Source organism: Sceloporus occidentalis, unplaced genomic scaffold (assembly GCF_023333645.1).
Source record: "Sceloporus occidentalis isolate IW3139 unplaced genomic scaffold, rSceOcc1.0.p SCAF_5, whole genome shotgun sequence".
NCBI classification, from domain to species: Eukaryota; Metazoa; Chordata; class Lepidosauria; order Squamata; family Phrynosomatidae; genus Sceloporus; species Sceloporus occidentalis.
Window position 1 is genome coordinate 43,607,276 of NW_028316985.1, and position 20,505 is coordinate 43,627,780.

At 38.7% G+C, this 20,505-nt stretch overlaps 1 protein-coding gene across 1 annotated transcript; it reads left to right on the top strand.

Annotated features, from left to right (window-relative positions):
- Positions 1–1,129: 1,129 nt before the first annotated feature.
- LOC149312084 (leukotriene A-4 hydrolase-like) lies at positions 1,130–20,250 on the top strand. Its single transcript, XM_089523927.1, has 19 exons — positions 1,130–1,222; positions 2,121–2,251; positions 3,373–3,493; positions 4,906–4,974; positions 8,041–8,145; positions 8,249–8,301; positions 9,206–9,278; positions 9,929–10,069; positions 10,378–10,401; positions 12,703–12,773; positions 12,864–12,975; positions 14,173–14,317; positions 14,398–14,501; positions 15,365–15,435; positions 15,957–16,011; positions 16,977–17,072; positions 18,322–18,404; positions 19,431–19,535; positions 19,791–20,250. Exons 1-19 carry the CDS (start codon positions 1,220–1,222, stop codon positions 19,918–19,920), a joined length of 1,692 nt encoding a protein of 563 aa, XP_089380053.1. The 5' UTR covers positions 1,130–1,219; the 3' UTR covers positions 19,921–20,250.
- Positions 20,251–20,505: the final 255 nt, after the last annotated feature.

Here is a 20,505-nt window from a genome sequence, read left to right on the forward strand (position 1 = left end):
CGCAACTGCGCAGGTGCGCAGCAGTGGTGCTCCTTAGTCCGTGGGCGGTCCTCCCGGGGCGGTGCGCAGATGCGCACCTCCGACACCCCGGGAGGGAACCGCCCGGCCAAAGCGCAGTCCTGGCCGCGGCAGCGACGGCGGTGGTCCGGCGTGGAGGCGAAAAGGGGGCGTGCCAGGAAGGGCCCGGTGTCCCGGCTTTATCCCCGCCGCTCTCACCTGGCGGGGCTCCTCCCTGGCTTCCCCCCAGATGGTCCTTAAAGGCCCCACGCACCAAAACTGGCCGCCAAACGCCAAAGCCAGTGGCTGCAAAGGTCCCAAAGGAGTCCCAGCGGGGTGCTCCTTAGTCCGTGGGCGGTCCTCCCGGGGCGGTGCGCAGATGCGCACCTCCGACACCCCGGGAGGGAACCGCCCGGCTAAAGCGCAGTCCTGGCCGCGGCAGCGACGGCGGTGGTCCGGCGTGGAGGCGAAAAGGGGGCGTGCCAGGAAGGGCCCGGTGTCCCGGCTTTATCCCCGCCGCTCTCACCTGGCGGGGCTCCTCCCTGGCTTCCCCCCAGATGGTCCTTAAAGGCCCCACGCACCAAAACTGGCCGCCAAACGCCAAAGCCAGTGGCCGCAAAGGTCCCAAAGGAGTCCCAGCGGGGTGCTCCTTAGTCCGTGGGCGGTCCTCCCGGGGCGGTGCGCAGATGCGCACCTCCAACACCCCGGGAGGGAACCGCCCGGCTAAAGCGCAGTCCTGGCCACGGCAGCGACGGCGGTGGTCCGGCGTGGAGGCGAAAAGGGGGTATGTTTTGGACCCTTGTGCCTTCTCATGATGTGGCCGAGTAAGACAGCTTCTGTTTAGGATTCAGAGAGATAGCCGTGTTAGTCTGTAGAATCAATATGCAGAGAGATCTATCTTGGGCCACCTTTGACACTAATTGAAAGAAAGAAGTTGGCAGCATGAGCTTTCCTAGGCTTGAGTCTACTTCCTCAGATGCATTTGGTGGATTGGGTTTCCTTATGCATCTGAGGAAGTTGACTTAAGTCAGTGAAAGCTTATGCTGCCAACTTCTTTCATTTTGACTTTTGTGGAGATTTCTGGCTTGATCTGTTCTAGGATCCATTTGTTTGTCCTTTTGGGTCTCATAGAATCATAGAGTTGGAAGAGACTGCAAGGGCCATCCAGTCCAACCCCATTCTGCCATGCGGGAAATCACAATTATGAGTGTCTACACTTGACATGGTAAGAAGGTGCTTAAAGACAATGAGATCTCTGACTAAATCTAGTAACATGGTGCCCTCCTGACATGTTGGAATACAGTTGGTGCTATCACCAACCAGAAGGTTTTTGGTTATGTTGATTGCGAGTATGGGAATTGCAGGATGCCAGTTGCAAAGGATGCTCAGAATTGTAAAGATGGGTTCTGAGTATCTCTATGAGGAGAATCTGGGCTTGCATTCCAGTTTCATGTCGTCACTTTCTGGGACTGTTTCTACTATGGTTATATAAAATCCTTGAAAATGTTATACACAATACAGTACAGATACTAAGTGAGGCTGTTGTGTATACAAACCTCTGATTAAAAACTACGTAGTTCTGCCAGAAATTGACTTCCTAGCCACAAAAATGTTTAGCCTCTGGGCCAAATATTTCTCAGGAATCTTCATCTTTCACTAGCTGTTTTGCTGTAGTACTTTGGAATAATGTTAAGCTCTGTTCCAAGAGATATGCTAAGTACCAGGAGATAACAGTAGATTATGGAATGAGCAAAAATATTTTTTAAGTAAATAGAAGTGCTTTAGATATTCTATGTTTCTAGTCTTTGAAATCCTAAGTTGAGAGCTAGTCAAACTGTATTCCTGACTGTATATAAGAGTTAAACACTTAGACTGTATACAAGATACTTGGCAAGATACTAGTTTTATATTCATGTCTGAACTAATGTTACAAAAATACATAACTGAGCAGGGAAATGTAAAGAAGCATGTTACTTTTTGGCTGTTTAAAATGAAGGACTATAGTAGAACTGATCATCACTACACATAAAATTCCTTTGTATGTTCTTTTACATCTCTTCTAAAAACTTTGTCAAGATATCTTAGGACCTTTATTAATAATATCTCATGAACTTCCTTGACAGGTTTTGGATACGAAGGATCTAACAATACACAACGTGCTTGTTGATAGGCAGGAGGCACAATTTGCTCTTGGACAACGCCATTCCTTCAAAGGAGCACCTCTAGAAATCACTCTGCCTTTTGAGCTGGGAAAGTATGTGTGTATTTATTTGGTCCCTCTCTTCATATTTGAGAACTCCTGATGATGAAATGTCCTTAATAGGATTGCTTTAGGAGGAATGTTTGTTCAGTGGTTTTTAAACTTACATATTATATGTTTTGTTATATTTTGTTTTAACAAGTACTGTAAGATCTGTTGGAGCAATGGGATATAAATAAAACAATGACATATCCTACCATATAAGAATCAACACATCTTACAGTACCTGTTAAAATATAACAAAATATATAATATAAAAATTAAAAACCATTGAACACACCTCCTAAAGCAGTCCTATTAAGAGCATTCCGTTTAATTCATGCTAAGTAAATGGCTATGCTGGCATACTAATGAAGCATATGATTTACACACTGGTGTTGCAAATATGATCAGAAAGCTGAGGTGGAAAATTGTAAGTTGTCGTTGGTATTTGGTAATTTTAATGAATGCTTCACCAAAACTTCCTAATTTGAGAGAGAGAGAAAGAGAGACTTTGGTTGTGATAGTGGCTGCTGGTGTTAATTTGGGGTCTAATGCTGAGTATGTACTGTGGTGGCTGAACTGTATTGAACAGAGTATTTTAAACTGTTGGTAGCTACTGTACATCAGAGGTTCTTTTTTAAAATGTCTAGCTGATATAATTCCAGATTTGTTTAGTTATTTTAAGTAAAGTTAATTCCTCGCCTTCATCTCCTGTATTTTGCATGTTAAGTTCAACTGTTTGGAATACCTGAAATTGCTTGGTTGTGTACAGAAAAATGTTGAAGCATTATGTAAACAATAGATGATGGTGGTGATGATTCCTATTGCTTCTGTTATCTTTATTATATCTTCTTTCTCCCCACCAAAAAAACAGGGACTCAAAGTGGCCCCGCCTACAACCTAGGAAACACTCATTAAAGGGTGTCTTTCCCTCCCCTACATACTCTTCATTAACATAATTAATTACTTGGATATTGGGTTTTTATACAAATCTGCTGTTACAATGTCCATAAATAGGCAGTTATACAATTTTCTGGGATTGTATAGAAAAAATATTTCATTTGGTGGTGCTGGTGGTGATAATGATGATGATGATGCTTACAATAATGTTACAATTATTAATATCTTTTAAGAGGACAAGATGTCATCATAGAGATTTCTTTTGAAACTTCTCCGAGATCATCAGCACTTCAGTGGTTCACTCCAGAGCAAACATCAGGGAAAAGGCATCCATTCCTTTTTAGTCAGTGTCAGGTGAGCAAAATGTTGTACTGTTCTCCTCTGCTATGAACTGTACCTTCTACAGGTACAAGTTTTTCAGTATCAAGCAGTCTATCCCCTCGCCACGTTATGCCCTTTCAACTGAAGTTTTGAGCCAAAGATTTGCAATACACTCTCTCAAGTATGTAACATGGGACCCTATAGTGTAGTTTAGCAAACCATAAAGGCTTTCAAAGCTGTGAATATCCTTTCAGTGTGTGCCTGTGTTGTTACATAAGAACATACTAACACGTAGTGAATATGTTGGCTGGGGACAAAGATACAAAAGGCCTGATTTAATTGGAATTGAAAGACTTAGGCCTGTTACAGACTGCCAAAATAAAGCTGCTTCGGGTCTCTTTGGAGGCATGCTATTTAAATGATGCACGGGTCCTAAGAGTCCGGAGGTCATGCCAAAGCCACACTCCATTCCTAAGCACCGGAGTGCAGCTTTGGTGCAGCTTCTGGATTCTTAGGATGCATGCATCATTTAAATAGCATACCTCCAAAGAGACCCGAAGCAGCTTTATTTTGGCAGTCTGTAACAGGCCTTAGTCTGTGTCTCCTTTCTATATAATTTTAAGAAACTATATAGTTGGACATTGCAGAAGGGATTGCATTTATTTATTTAATATCCCACTTTTCCTCCAGCGTGGGTTCTAAGGCTGTTTTAAACAATGTTTTAAAATCACAATGCAATTTTTAAAAGTCTTAGTACAAAAGTTAAAACAAAATTAAATTGAGTTGCATGCCACATTGGCTCAAGTAATTGCAGTTTTCATATACTGTTCAGAGTCCGGAAAGATTACTTTTTAGAACTATAGTGGAAGCTTGGTATCCACAGGGGATCTGTTCTGGACCCCCAGCGGATATCAAAATCCATGGGACTTTGAGCCCTGTTGCCCTCAGTGGTGGCACGTGCATGCAGCCATGCCACCATTATGGACAACAGGACTTCACCTGTTATATAACTCTTAGAATTTACCAGCCAGTGTCGTCACTGGTCATGCTGGCTGGGAGGGATTATTGAGTCATACTCCAAAAATAAGCTTTCCAGGCTCTGATCATACTGTGTAATACATTCTAAATAAAATGATCGGATTATTAATCTTGTGTATGAATTAGAGCACTAACAGGAGATTTAACTTTTTACCAAAGACTAAAAATAACTGCCCATCCAAACTTGGAATCTGGGAAAATAACTGTTGTAGGGGATTTACCTGGTAAATATGGAATGCAATAAGGTCAGGTAAATGAGTCTGATTGGTTTGTTGTTTGATGTCTTTACTTGGGTCTTTTACTGTTGATGGTAACAGAATATACAAAAGAAATCACTGTAGTGGGAAAACTTATTTGTTCCTTGCAGCTTATTGTAAGAATAAGAGCTATGCTACTTTCTTTTTCAGGCCACCCACTGCAGAGCTGTTCTTCCTTGCCAAGACACTCCTTCTGTGAAGTTAACATATTATGCAGAGGTAGGTAAAACCAAGACTTAATATGTCTGAGATAAACACTTGGCCCTCTTATTTAGCAGTCTTGCCAGAGTTCAGCTGGTTGAAAGGGTATGTATTGACATATTACAGACTCTGCTACCAGGATTAAAAAATTTGAATGAACATATGTAGTAAATGGAAAATCAGTAAACTTTTTTTGAATTTTGCTAGTTTTGGGTGGTGCTATATTATGCTCCTCTCTTTGTAAGATCTGGCACACAAAAGTTAATTTGGCTATACAGAAGTTCTGTCTAGTTGCTGTATTCTGTTGCATATGAAAAATGCCTCTGTGTTTTCAAACAAAACTATTTGTTTAGAGGTAAGATACTGAATTGATTTCAGAACATATTAGTAAAAAACACTGCTTACCTTTGGATGTCAGAGAACACAAGTTCACATTTCCAACACAATAACCCCATGGTTTATTAGTTTATTAAACCATTATTGTTATGTTACTAACTCCTGAATATGTAAAAACCTAGAGCCAGTGTGGTGTAATTGTTTGGGTGTTGGACTGTGATTCAAACTCTGCTCAGCCATGGAAATCCACAGGATGACCTTGGGCAAGTCACACTTTCTCAGCCTCAGAGGAAGGCAAACACAAACCTCCTCTGAACAAATCATGCCAAGAAAACTCTGTGATACGTTTGTCTAAGTGTCAACATAAGTCAAAAATGACTTGAAGGCACATAACCAAAAATAACAACTGTGCAAAATCCTATCATAGGAGTACTGCATGTGATAGATTTTATGTATGTTTTATATGCCATACCAGAAGTGGGAATTGTTTGTTGACAGTACATAAAAATGATCTTTAGAAATTTTGTAGTTAAGACTAGGGAAAGTATTTTGACCTGAAAATGAGCTCCTTAGTTTAAATATCTGAATGCATTTGTAAAGCCAAAGTCATTCAGGAGTCATGTTGCAGAATTCAAAAGAGAATAAAATGGCTGATCTTTCTCTTCAGACAACTCTCTAAAAACAAATACTACTACTGTAAGTAAAGGAGCCTGGAGATCTTTCTGTATTCAGCCAAAGAAAATGGAACAAGCTGGGTTCAAAGCACTTCCTAAGAGTATACTTATTCTCACAAAGTTTCCATGTTCTAAAAGTCCTTCGAGAAATTGACCCTTTACTTACTGTTTTTTTTAATTTAAAACATTCAATCTTTGCCTTTTAGCCAAAAATGCCTTTCAAAATGTAGATGTGTACAGTTTGGTGTGCTTGTTACAGCAGTTCTAATTCAGTGAAAATAATCAGACTTGTGTATCATTTTATTTCATATAAGTACATGTCACAGCTTCAGTACAGTATCAAGTCAAGTTGTCATTGTGTTTACTCTTTATGTACAATGAATTTTAAAATGTATTTGTTTTAAAAAAATGGAAATATAGCAATCTCCTGCTTCCCAGCCTCAGATATATTAGCTCCCATACTTAACTACAAAATGTCATTCATAAATGAAATCAGGTTGTGGTAAGTGTTTTGAAATGACTAAAGAGGAACTAAGAGGTGATAGGTAAGCAGTTTCTACACTTAGAAAGATTTCCACAGAATGTGGAAGTAATCATGCTGTGGCATCACTAACTTAGCTGAGCCAGCATTTTGACACTGGAAGTTTGAGGGTACCAGATAACATCCTACCCATATAAACATTCTCCCTGAAATTACCCTCTTTGCTGCTTTCCATATGAGGAACTGTGTTCAAAATCTGATAAGGGTATATATTATTAGTGGCTTCCTGTCATTGGTAGTTCTCAAGTATATAGAAATTCAGTCTTCATGGAAAGGCAAATAGAAGAGCAAGTGAGATGATGTGATGATTGCACCTCAATCCTATGCATGACAGACTTTAAAAATAGCTAGAGCTGTAGGAGGCAGCAAACAGGTGGGGATTATGGCATGCTGCAGGGGGAGGTTTTACTATTTGCCTTTGGAACACTCTGCCGAAGTTTTTAAAATAAACTGCACACAAAAGATGCAAATAACATCATGTACAGTTTGTCCCATAGACAAGTGAGATTTAAAGGCATATACCAAAACAAACTGCTCTAGAAGTTGGTATTCTCAGATGGAAGTCCTAGGGAATGCATATTAAGGGACTAAAATGAGCACAAATACTGTATCCCATGGCCAGAGATGTGCTACTCTCTGCAGCATGGGTCTTAGTAAATGTTTAAGCAATGACTTTGTATTTAGGCAGAAACTGTGATGCACACCAGCTAACCAATATATTATAGGAAACCACTTAGCAAAAAAAATAATCTAAAAATATGTTTTGATGTGCAGTGTATGTTAAGGTGATGTTTTATGTTCATTGTAACTCAGAAACACTTTTCATTTAACATATTTGGAAACCTTGGTTTTTTTCTGTAATTTCACTGAGGTGCTGTTTGCTAAAGCCTACAACATTTACTATGTTTGATACTTTCTGGTGTTCTTTTCTTGATGTTTCTAATACGAAGACAAGAAAGCATTAAGTGGAATATTCCTATCCTAGTATTAATGTGTCTGACAATATACAAATGGCCATATCCTCATCAGTTGTGACAAAAAAACCCTACATCCATACCAATCGGTGTATGATCCATCTGTACTGGGGGAGATCCTAGAACAATTAAAAATTTCCCCCCTTGCATGGAGAAGCCCTGTAGAGGTATGCTGATATACATATGACTCAAGTCCAGGCTATATGGCAGACTGCATCTCCCATTATGAGCTGACTCAAGTTTCATATCATCAGGCGAGGCCCTTCTCTCAGTCCCACAACTATTGCAAGCATGCTTGGTGCCTATATGAGAGAGGGCCTTTTCAGTAGCTCCCACCAGGCTCTGGAACTCCATGCCCAGGGAGGCCATAATGGCCCTCTGTCCTTCTAGTAGCAGACTAAAACCTGCATCTAAGCTTATGAACCCTGCATCTAAGTTTATGAATTTTCTGTGCAAGTTGAATTGAGATTTATCTGAGCTGTATAGCTATAGAATTGGTATTCTAAATGTGAGTTAGAAAATAGTATATTAAATAGAAACCTTTTTTGTACTTAACCAGATATCTGTTCCAAATGAACTTGTGGCTCTTATGAGTGCTAAGAGAGATGGAGACTTACCTGATCCAGAAGACAGTACTAGGAAGATATATCGTTTCATTCAAAATGTAAGAATCTGCTTTCCACCCACTATGGTACTGTATATACTATATTTAAGATGTGACTTGTAGCTTATTATAATTTTTACATATTAATGATTTCTATTTCTAGGTTCCAATACCCTGTTATTTGATTGCTCTGGTTGTTGGTGCATTGGAAAGCAGGTGGGTTTACTACACTGAGATGGATACTTTCAGTTGCCTTGCTCAGTTGCAGTAGTACGACATAGATAACCCATTGAAAGGGAATTCCATATTTCCCCTCCCTTGATGTGATAATGAATAATAATAATTTCTTTTCCACCTCTCCTCAAGGCTTGAGGTGGGGTACAACATGTTAAAATACAAAACACAATTAAAAAAAACATTTTAAAAATTTCGGAAGGTTCCCCTTGTACTTTTCTTTAAATAGGGTTTGCATGTTGCCAGAACCTAGTAAATAGTGTTTATTTTTAGACTGTTATTGCTGTTTAAATTAGCTACTGTGTACTTTAGTCAGTTTTTGACTATACAGAATACAGAACTCAAACTGTTTTGGTAACAGTCTTAAAGAATTAGCTACATTTTCTCTTTCTGCTACTGCAATACATAATGTACCTATGCTATAAAGATAAGGGTTATTTTTTTTGTTTGTTTTTTTGCTTCTGCTAATGCAATACATAATGTACCTATGCTACAAATATAAGTGTTAAATTGCAGGGTGTATAAGAAGAGAGCAGCCCTTACATCCTGTTTGGGAAATGCATCCTTGCATTTGTGTGTCTCTCTTGACCAGATTACAGAGCTATAGAGTATTTGAAGGTGAAGCATAATTAAGATGAGTGAAGATATAATCATTATGTAAGCTGGTGGGAGAATTTAATTGCAGTATGGCAAGAGTTGCAGGGACCTGTGTTCAAGAAATGAGTTGTCTTGCTCCAGCCCTTAAAAGGAAATATTCACAAATCACCAATTCCAGTATTGCTTTTTAATAGCTGTCTAGCTATTAAATCTTCAAGAATTGCTGCTTTACAATTTAAAATAAAAAAGACAGCATTATTAGCTAATCTAACTGATTTTTGTTCTTCAGAGAGATTGGACCCAGAACTTTGGTATGGGCTGAAAAGGAGCTAGTGGACAAATCAGCTTATGAATTTGCAGAGGTTGGTGAAAATTCTGTGATTTTTCTACTTTTGCATATTTTACTTTTATTTAATTTACTTATTTCATTTATATGCTTCCTTTCCCCAGGCATGGGGCCCAAGACATCTCACAAATGGAATCAAAAGCCAATAATAAAATTTAAATAAATTAATTAATCTCATTAAAACCGTATAAAATCATTTAAAACACAATTCAAAACACACACACACACACACAAATAAGAAGCTTCCCTTATAGGTGATTACATATTAAAAGCCTCCTATGAACAAAAAGGTATTTGCCTACATGAAAAAGGAAAGCAGGGTAGAGGCCAGAGATTGGAAGCAGCGGCTGAGAAGACACTTCTTGTATCTTCCCAAAGCAACCCTGTGACAGTGATGGGACTGACAGAAAGTGCTGTCCTGTAGAGTTTAAGATTCTGGCAGGTTGGTATAGACAGATACAGTATTTCAGATAGTTTGCAGCTAAGCCATATAGGGCTTTTATAGGTCATTATTAGCAGTTTGAATTTTGCCTGGAAATTAACTGGTAAACAGTGAAGCTTCTCCTTGAGATCCTGTCTAAGGCAAATAACACTTGTCCCTGGCAACTTGTATATTGTGAAGTCATGCCAGTTTTGAACATTAAAAGCTGCAACTCTTTCTTTCAGGCTGAAGCCATGTTGAAAACAGCAGAAGACTTGGCTGGACCTTATGTGTGGGGTCAGTATGACTTGCTTGTTTTGCCACCATCATTTCCATATGGTGGAATGGAGAATCCCTGTCTCACTTTTGTGACTCCAACATTGCTGGTAAGTACTTAAATTTTATTTTATAAAATTATAAGAAATAGAGTTTGTTAGAACATCACCTCAAATCATTTAATTTAATTTCAGATCATTTAATTAAATGCCAGTACTGCAGCCGCTCACTCACAAACCATAAGGTTACGAGTTCAATACCAGCCAAAGGCTCAAGCTTAACTCAGGCTTGCATCCTTCTTGTAGCTTGATCAACATCTGTTCACTCCCCTTACTTTTGCCAAAAGTGGAAATGGTTATGCATGCACTTTGTTTGGTGTTATTTAAGGAAATAATGTCTTACTATTTTTCTCTTACAGGCTGGTGACAGATCATTATCCAATGTAAGTAGAAGTGTATATATAATGTACTATTTATTATCAAATTATTCTATACTAATCTGAAATTTAAATCAAGTATCTAAATATTATAGTCTAGAATCTAATTTATCAAGTCAGTTGCTATTCAAAGTGGTGGTTTGTGGATTAGTGTTAGTCCGCAAGCCACATAGTGGTTAAATGCCAGTAATGCAGCCACTCACTCACAAACCATAAGGTTACAAGTTCAATACTAGCCAAAGGCTCAAACTCAACTCAGGCTTGCATCCTTCTTAGGTTGCTAAAAAGAGTACCCAGCTTGTTGGGGGCAGTTAGCTTACACTTTGTAAACCGCTTAGGGAGTGCTTAAGTGTACTGATAAGCAGTATAGAAATGTACTTGCTATTGCTATTACTATCTGGTGCCAGTCTCTGGAGGCATGGCAAGAAAGAATGAAACAGTAGACTGAAGTATGGTACCAGTACCTGGTACACTGGGGAAAAACAGCTGCCAGTTTCCCACATCAGATAGATTGAGCAGCAGTGACTGGGCCTGTAATAGGTACTGGCCAAGAAATAGGAAGACATAGTTTTAACAACATAGCTATACTTCCTCATGCTGTTCCCCCAAAAATCTACGTTTTAAGCCATGTGCTGTCTCCCCAGTAGGAATTTCCAAGGCACTGGAGAATAGAGCATTGGAGCAATGATAATAATAATAATAATAATAATAAATTTTATTTATACCCCGCCTTTCCAAAAAATGATCAAGGCGGCTTACAAATGTTAAAACAGTTACAATAGCATTTACAATACAAATTAAATTACAGTATAAAAAGTTAAAACATTACTACAAAAATAGGAACAGGAGTCAAAAAATACACATATCAGGGTACAAACAATCAATCACAAATATTTCGGAGTCAAAGAAAAAAAAAACAAAGGGCAGAGGAAAATCAATTAAACTAAAGAGGGAAGGCCAATCCAAATAAGTATGTTTTTAAATTCTTCCTTCATCCCTCTTTTGGCCATAGGATGCACTGCAGCAGGGATCCCTACAGAGTTCTGTTTCTGTTACTTGTTGCAGTATGCCTCACCACCAGGAGAGGGCTGGACATGTCATAACTCACCACCCTACTCTTCAGTGCTTCTGAGCTTTCTCTGTTGCAGATCCGGAATGGTTAAAAGATAGGTTGGTGGGGAGGGGAACACATTTGGTTGTTGCAATAGTGCAACAACTGTAAAGGTGAATTAGGCTTATAACATAATTACTGAACAGGATTTCAATAATTTCTAGCTGTAGTTCAGCAAGTTATAACACAGCCTGAAAGACAATGGCTGGATTTTTTTCAGTGAGTTGGTTCCAGACCTGCTGTTGTGTAAGGAGATAGACTGTTTTCTTTCATAGAAGTTGGCTAGATCTTTTGCTTTGCAAACCGAGTGGTCCTTTGATTAGAAAGAGGTTAGAGAATACTCAGCTGTTTCCTCTCAACTACTCCAGAGCCACCTCCCAAACTTTTGCAGAGGGTTTCCCAGTCCTCAAGAGCACATTTAGAGGTGTGGGATCGGTAAAAATTGGCTTTTCTTACCTCCGCCTATGAGGGCAACCAGTTTAAAGCATGCTCTCTTTTTTTATGTTTTTAATTGGATTTACCTCTGAGTGGTAGGTAATCTTTGTTCATGGGTGGGGGGGAGAGCTTACTAGACACCCGTTCTGTTTTGGAAGTGATTTAAAAAAATGCAAAGCCTATTCAACCAGAGATGTGGTGTTCTGTCTGAATTTACATATCATAATAAGCCACACGTATGTGCAGTTATTCCCACTGCAAGCAGAAGTGGCTTAAGCATTTTGCCTCAGTCACACTCTGCCTTATTCCCCAGAATTCTAGCTTATTGTGATGTGCAAATGATAAACCTATTGCCAAGTATTGATCAGTTGACCATTTAAATTACTGCATAGATACAAATTAAGTTCAGTTACGGGGAGCCTTATAAAATAGAGCCTTATTTTATCATGGCAGCTTGCCATTTTTTGCAATTAGTACTGAAGTTATTTAACATTTAGAACCACTGAGTCATCTCTGAACATTGCAGATTATTATGTTTCTAAAGCAATAGGTTCAATACCCACTAAGTTTTAAATAAGGCTCACTGATAAATTTAAAAGGTGTGATAGCTTGCTTGGTTACTACATAAGTGAAAAACATCATGTGGGTAGGACCAATTATGTCTCTTTGCCACCTGATTGGCATTCCCCTCCCTTTTGTTTACTAGGTGGAAGTGACAAAAAGAGACAAGAGTATACTTATGATACCTTTGTGCATTTCAGGTTATTGCACATGAAATTTCTCACAGCTGGACAGGGAATCTGGTAACAAATAAAACTTGGGAACATTTTTGGTACGTGAAATTAATGTGCTTTTAAAAGTTCCATTCTTCACCTGAAGTTTATAGTTTTCAGAAATAATGATGAGTGATATTTTATTTCAGGCTAAATGAGGGGCACACAGTTTACCTGGAACGCAGGATTGGTGGCCGTCTCTTTGGTGAGCAGTTCAGGCATTTTCAGGCTCTGGGAGGCTGGAGAGAATTACAAAATACAGTAAGTGGTTCTAGTTAAAAACTTTTATTTTAAAAACACTGCATTTGAATATCTCGCCTTGAGAAATAGAACAAAATTATTTCTAATCTGCACCTTGGTTCCAAGGCAGCTTCTAGAATAAATACAAGAATGCAATAAAAATTAGAGGAAAATAAATACATTACATCAAGCCATTAAAACTGCACAAAAGTAGCTAGGACATTGCCACAGCAGGCAATTAAATCAAGTTAAAGTCATGACACAATTACTTGATAATAGAAGGTTGCAACCAAGTCCAACCCCCCTTCTCCCTTTGGGAGGAAGTTCTGCAGTGTAGATGCTACTGCTTTGGAAAGCCTGTTCTCTTGCAAATCTGGCTGCATCTCTGAAGGTGACAGAATACAGAGCTTGGTTGCAGGTGCTGAAAACTGTGTGCAAACTTAGAGCACAGAAAAATTAAATCTGCTAATACTAAAGATGCCACATGATTCTTTTTTCTTTGTCTATATTGTGATGCTTTGAATTGGATCAAATTGCTCAGGGGTGCTTTAATATTTTGTGCACTAACTTGAAATGAATAAACTATCATCAGTCTACTTAGAAAATACCAGAGCAACTGTACCATCTTCTAGACATTTCTGTATTTTCCTGTCTCGGCTTGCCAGTTGGAGGCTGATGAATCGGACCTTTAGTTACTTTCCATTCTGAACACTTGGGCTAGACAGATGGATTGAAACACTTTTTACCTCTGAATTAAACTAGCAGAGATGAATTGGTTAGAGGCTTCATACATCATCCTTGACTATCTGCTATGCTAGATGTGGCTAATGAGAAGTAGTAGACCAACAGTATCTGGGGTCCTCATGTTCTCCATATCCTTGCCTTAAATAACAGGTATTGGGATAATGGTGCAGTTAATCAGTCTTTGACTGTCTAGCACAGTAGTATTCAATCTTTCATCCTCCAGATGTTTTGGACTTCAGTTCCCAGAAATCCCAGTCAGTATGTTCATTGTTCAGGAATTCTGGGAGTTGAAGTCTCAAAAATGTAGAGGACCAAAGGTTGAGAACCACTGATCTAGCATCATGACATGGTGAAGTTTGTGTAGTGTTGGAGGTTGTACGTATGTACTCTTTTCTTCCCTTTCCCACTCCCATCAAGAGGGCAGGTGGTTTATCATCACTGCTTCATTTTTCATAAATATATCTCTTTCTTTAGATAAATACCCTTGGAAGCACAAACCCCGTAACTAACCTGATTCCTAGTCTGAAGGAAGTAGACCCTGACGTTGCTTATTCATCTGTCCCTTATGAGAAGGGCTTCGCTTTACTACTTTACCTTGAACAGCTTCTTGGTGGACCAGGTACTAAGCTACTTTCAAAAGCATGTGGCTTTTTTGCATCATGACATCATGTCTGGTTAATATATTTTATATGTTCACAGATGTATTCATTGGCTTCTTGAGGAGATATATACAACAGTTTGCATACAAGAGCATAACAACAGAGGACTGGAAGAACTTCCTGTACTCCTATTTTAAGGACAAGGTTAAATGCTTCTCTTACTGTTCAAGATTCTTACTAGTTAAAAACAAAATTCTTGTTAAGATTAAGAAGAGAAACAAAGCTATCATATACAAAGTCACATCCATGATCTTTCTGGTCAGCTAATGTATCTTGTAACTGAGGGCATGCTTCAGAGACTTTTCTCCATTTAGTAAGCTTGCATTGCTTAAACAGTGATACTGGGAGATGTAACCAGGCACTTTGCAAAATAAATTTTTTTCCCAATAAGTGTCCTAAGTAATTAACAGTAAACTGTTCCAGAAAATGTTTCACCAAACATTTCATACTTCCACATTTTGTAGATATTGAAGCATGGCATAGCCTAAACGTCCATTGACCATGTTTGCACTGTATCTTAATAATAATCTTTGTGTTGGTGACTGACTTTCTTCCATTGATAGTTAGGTAGAAAGGTGCATCTTTCAAAGGAACAAGGGTTTATTGAGCATTGATGCTTTTATAAGGATTAAAGTCAGGCAAAGTTTAGTGCATATCTCCTGACAAAGCCCCATTATTCAAAAGATGTTAAAATTCTGCTGTATGCAACAAGTGTCCACTGGATAATTGCCCTCACAAAAACATTTGCTTGGGACTTAATGGGCAATCAGAAGATGCTAATCAAAAAAGTCTTAGAATATTAATGCAAAAATGGTAATAACTTACTATGGTTTTTTTCTGAAAATTATAGGAATGCCCACATCTCAATTTTAGTTATACAGTGACATTATTTTATTTGGTTATGTCCCATTGTCCTAAAACATTATGACTTCACAAGCATTTTTGCTTCACGAAACTTTCATGCACCCTCAAGATTTGAGATAAACAAAGCCATTTATTTTCTCTAGGTTGATCTCCTAAACAAAGTTGATTGGAATGCATGGATGAACACTCCTGGCATGCCCCCTGTAAAACCAATGTAAGAATGTGATAATCTTATGTAAATTAGGTACAATGTGATCTCCCTGACTTCCTGCTTGAATTTAAAGACAACTTTAAGCAAACATGTTGGTGTTTTCATCAAATGTATTATTTTGTTGGACTTCAAGGCCCAGTAGCCCTAGCCAGTCAGTGATTATATAAATATAGTATATAGACAATATATGTAACAGTGACAACAGTTTGACAACAACAAGGGTTATGTCATTTCTGAATTTGTTGGTCCATTAAAAATTCTTTTAGACTTACTTATCTTAATGGCTACAGTTATAGACTCCACTATAATCAGAATTTGGTATGATGCCTGTAACAATATCTCAGTAGAAAATAACATTTCTCCCAAACCAGATGTGATCAGTGAGGAGTATGAAGGAAGACTTCCCATAAGTTCTATTCTGGTAATAGGTGGCAGAATAGATTTTGGATTTGGGGTGGGGAACATTTGTGCTGTTACTAAGTGAGAGAATTTTCACATACTGTAATTTCCTTTTTCATCATCAGATATGATATGACACTGTCAGATGCTTGTGTTTCTTTGAGCCAAAGGTGGATCAAAGTGAGTAATTTTCTGATAAATACATAGATGGGCTACAGACTGCCCAAAAAGGGCGGCCTGCCAGCACCTGTTTTTCCACCAGAGGGAAGCCTCAACTGCCAAACAGCGAGGCTTCCTGCCGGTGGAAAAAGAACCCGCAAAAAGTGGGTTCTTTCTACGCTGCAGTGGCAGCGTAAGGAGTGCGCCAGTGTGCCACTGGTGCACTCATTACGCAAGTGTTGCACAGCACTTGCATAACAATGGCTCCTGTCCCCTCATCACATGCGAGGGGCGTCTAGAAGCGCCGCCCCTCGCACGTGATGAGGGAATCCTGTTTGGCCCATCTGGACTGGACCCCTGACTACTTTTATCACATACCAGGTGTTGTATTAATACTGAATTTTGTAATGTCTTCTAAACCTGCTTAAGCTTATTTGTTTTGATCCCATTTCAGGAGAAGATGGGGTATAGTAAATCCAGATTTGTAATGTGAGTTTAGTAAAATGTAGTTAAGGTATTAACTGCAGTTTGTATTTCTTTGCTTTGATAATCTCAGAGTGTATTTTTCTATGACTTAACTTTTTAAAACAATTTTAGTAATAATGTAGTGAGAGTGACAATAAAGTTGCTTGCATAATACTTTATGGGCAACTGTGGTCCTCTGATGTTACTAAACTGTAGCTCCCAGGGATGTGCTGCCTAGAACTGATGGATGTTGCAGTCCAGTATCCAAAGGATCTACTTTTTATAAAAAAGGAATACATCTTCTCTAAACTTCAGTACTCAGTTCTTGATTCACTTTCTCTCAGTGTACAGAGAAAACAAAAGGCATTGTAAAAGTCTTAATTTTATTCTGATTCTATGCAGAGGAATTTTGTGAATGAAAGTTGAATCCAGCTGCTAGAAGCAAATTCTGTCTTTCTCTTCTTTGCTCGGAATTTCTGAAAGGTGTGCTTTCAATTCACTCTGAATTCTGCTTGTTTTAGGCCACTGAAAGTGATCTGTCCTCCTTCAGTTCGGCTGATATAAAAGAGTTGTCTTCCCACCAGCTTATTGAATTCCTTGCACTGTTGTTGTTGGAGGTAAGCACAGGCAGAACATTTTTAATACAAATTATTCCACTACCTTTCCCCCCACCCTCATGTGGCTTGTGTGGTGAGGGGGGAGTCTGTGAATCTCCCTCTGGGACGACGCTATACAGCCAGTTAGATCACTACCCATAAACTACTCCTTTCCTCTGACATTGACTGGCTTTTGTTAGACATCACTCATTTCCTTTTTGTAAACAGAGGGGCACAGATTTCTCTGCACAGCTAATGATGCTGTTATCTCTGATCTGAGATTGGAACTAACAGCAAAGTTTCCCTTGTGTACCACTTGCCTTCCCAGTTGGAAAGTTAGCTGTATGTGAGGGACCCCAGGTAGCTCAGGGAATGGCAGGGAATGACACTCCAGGTCTCTTGGCAGTTAGATTAAGCTCAGAGGACAGAGGTTACCCTCTTCTCTTACACAACGAAGGCTGGATCAGGAAAGCTAGATGTTTCTCAGTCAGAATAATACAGTAGGAACTTGGTATCCACAGGGGATCCATTTCAGACCCCCATCCCCACGCAGATACTAAAAACCATGGTACCTCAAGTCCCATTGTCCCCAAAGGCAGCACATACAAGCGGCCACACTGCCATTAGGGACATCCTCCGTTGTCCTCAATGACAGTGTGTGTATGCATCCATGTCACCATTAGGGACAGTGGGACTTTAGGCAAGCTCCCATTGTCCCCAAACAGTGGGGGCTTACCTAAAGTTCCATTGTCCCTAATGGCAGCATAGCCACACACATGTACTGCCATTTGGGGACAATGGGGGTTGTTCCTAATGATGGCCTGGCCATGTGCATGCGCTGCTATTGTGGACAATGGGGACTTGCCATCCACTCATGCTTAAATCCGCTGATGGCATACCCATGGCTAATGAGGCCCCACTGTACTGTTTTCTCTTCAGTGACAATTAGATCTTGCCATTTTAGAAACTATGGTAAGAGTAAGTGTAAATTATAAAAGTCAATACTGTGACTATGCAGCATGGTAACACATGACACTGTATTTTCACTATTGTTCAAACCACTCTAATAACAAAGTTTCTGTTTAGGCAGCAGATTGCTAATAGATGTCATTTGGCTGCCTTAGAGTCCCAGGCTTTGCATTACTTCAAAAGGAAATAACTTGGCACTCTAGGTACAATGACCTTTTTTGTCTCATGTGTGAAGTTTAAGATTCCTGCAGTTACTTAAGAATGAAGATTTACTGTCTTGATGCTATTGTTTCTCTTTTAGAATCCTCTTCCAGTGAGCCATCTAAGACGAATGCAGGAGGTTTATGACTTTAATGCTGTGAACAATTCAGAAATTAGATTCAGGTTTGTACACTATGGAAACACAGGTTAGAGGCCTGTTGGTTAATCACAACTAGGGTAGACATATTCAATCCATTGTTGAATAATGAGGCAGCATTTAGGCAAATCCCATTGATTAAACAGGTCTACTGGATTTGAGCCATAGTTTTGAAACAGCTACTAAAGGGACAGGATTATGCTACTGTATATAGGAGCAATTTATTTTAAATATGCAACTGAATTACGCATGCTATATGCATAATTTATGTTATATGCATATAATATTACATGTAGTATGGTAACCAGGAATGAAAACGGTGTTACATAGAAGTAAGTAAAAGTAAAATGTTCAAAGATATGTCTACATTTTCATACCTGCAGTTTTTTGAACAAGTGTGAACACTGATACTGTTATACTTTTGCTGTTTCTTAAATAAGTCCAGGGACAATATCTGGCCAAATATAACTGGTTACTCTGCAGAACTTTTGCTATTTACTTAAATGCTAAAAAGCATCATTTCTGGTGCCACTCTGGACATTTTTTTAATTTAAGAAACCATTATAAAAGATGAATGCCAAGCCCATACATTGCCCCCTCTGCCTCTTGTATTTAGCCACATTGGTGCTTTGACCCTGGTATCTTGAAACTACAGTTTAAAAACTTTGTTTAGTTAACAAACATTAAATCTTTCCCCCCAGTTTTAGAGCTAGCAGAAAACTGGTTTAAAGAAGAGGTTTGAAAGGGGTGGGGGGTGGGAATTACATAGTCCTGATCCTCACTCATCCTGACAATAAAACAGTGGTTAAGAAAACAATGACAGAATTAGCCCTCAAAGTGACTTTGTTAGCAGGGAGTGTAGCCAAGGTTTGTCTGGAAATCCTTAGTTTATAGAGATTTATCTAATTTGAGGCAAGATAAAATAGGCAAGTCATTGTGTGCTTAATTTGCACAGGGAGAAATTTGGAAATTTCATGTTTCAGAATTTGAATTCTTTTTATCTTGATTGTGGTTTGAACTTCATATAGATAAAAACTGACTCTGGTTTTCAGATGGCTTCGGCTCTGCGTTCAAGCCACATGGGAAGATGCCATTCCTCTTGCTCTAAAGATGGCTACAGAACAAGGCAGAATGAAGTTTACTCGTCCATTGTTTAAGTAAGACAAGGATTATGTTTATTTTGTGGGCATACTTTAATCTGACCACTGGTTTATTAGCACAAAAAATACCTGAATATGCTAAGGTAGCATCCTAGCAAGAAAAACACTGGACATTAAAAGTATTTTTTTTAAAAAAAATAATTCAGTAACAATCATACTTAAAACCACAGAATGCAAAATTAAATAAATGAACGAAAATAATTTTGACAGTTACCCAAACTTTGTATAACTTTTGTTTGCAATTTATTGCAGGGATCTCTATAAATTTGAAAAATCTCGTGATCAAGCCGTCAGTGCTTTCCAGCAACACAAAACATCTATGCATCCCGTGACTGCAATGCTGGTAGCCAAAGACCTGGGACTAGATGGACAAACAGCCTAAACTTTGCATAAGAGAACAGCTTCACTTATTTCTTTTCCTCATCTAACAAGATAATAATAATAACAATAGCAACAATTGTCACAATCATGGTAACTTGCATTTTTTTATTATTAACCTATATTTCTTTTCTGAACCTGAAACAATAAGGCTTTTATAAGATTTTCATGCTGATTTTTTGACATTTCAATCTTGTGCCCTAGCTACCAGACTGGAAGAAAAATTCTTGAAATATATTTTAATACATTGCTTGGCACTGTACCACAGAAAGGATTGGCAATGTTTGGCTATCTGTGCTGCTTTATTTGAAGAAATAAACCTTTTTATGACAAATTGTCTTGTCTTTATATTACTAAATAGCTTCCAGTGAGTACAGCACTGTTTTGTAAGTAATTAATGACTTCTTGTGCCCAAGGGTTTTTTTTCTCTTGGTAATACTTGGTAATGGTTGTACTGTACAGAAGAGATGGTCTGGGATTAGATAATAGTGTTTGCATTCTGTATGTGAATACTTAATGAGTGTTCTGACATCATTGGAGAGAATTCCAGCATATCTTTAATGTCTTCTCTGTGAGAAAAGAAGTCAAA

Bases quoted from the DNA above. Each gene is read 5' to 3' on its own strand.
- LOC149312084 (XM_089523927.1), top strand. The intron at 4,975-8,040 runs GTAGGTAAAACC...GTACTTAACCAG, and splicing joins AGTTAACATATTATGCAGAG to ATATCTGTTCCAAATGAACT. The intron at 15,436-15,956 runs GTAAGAATGTGA...TTTCATCATCAG, and splicing joins ATGCCCCCTGTAAAACCAAT to ATATGATATGACACTGTCAG.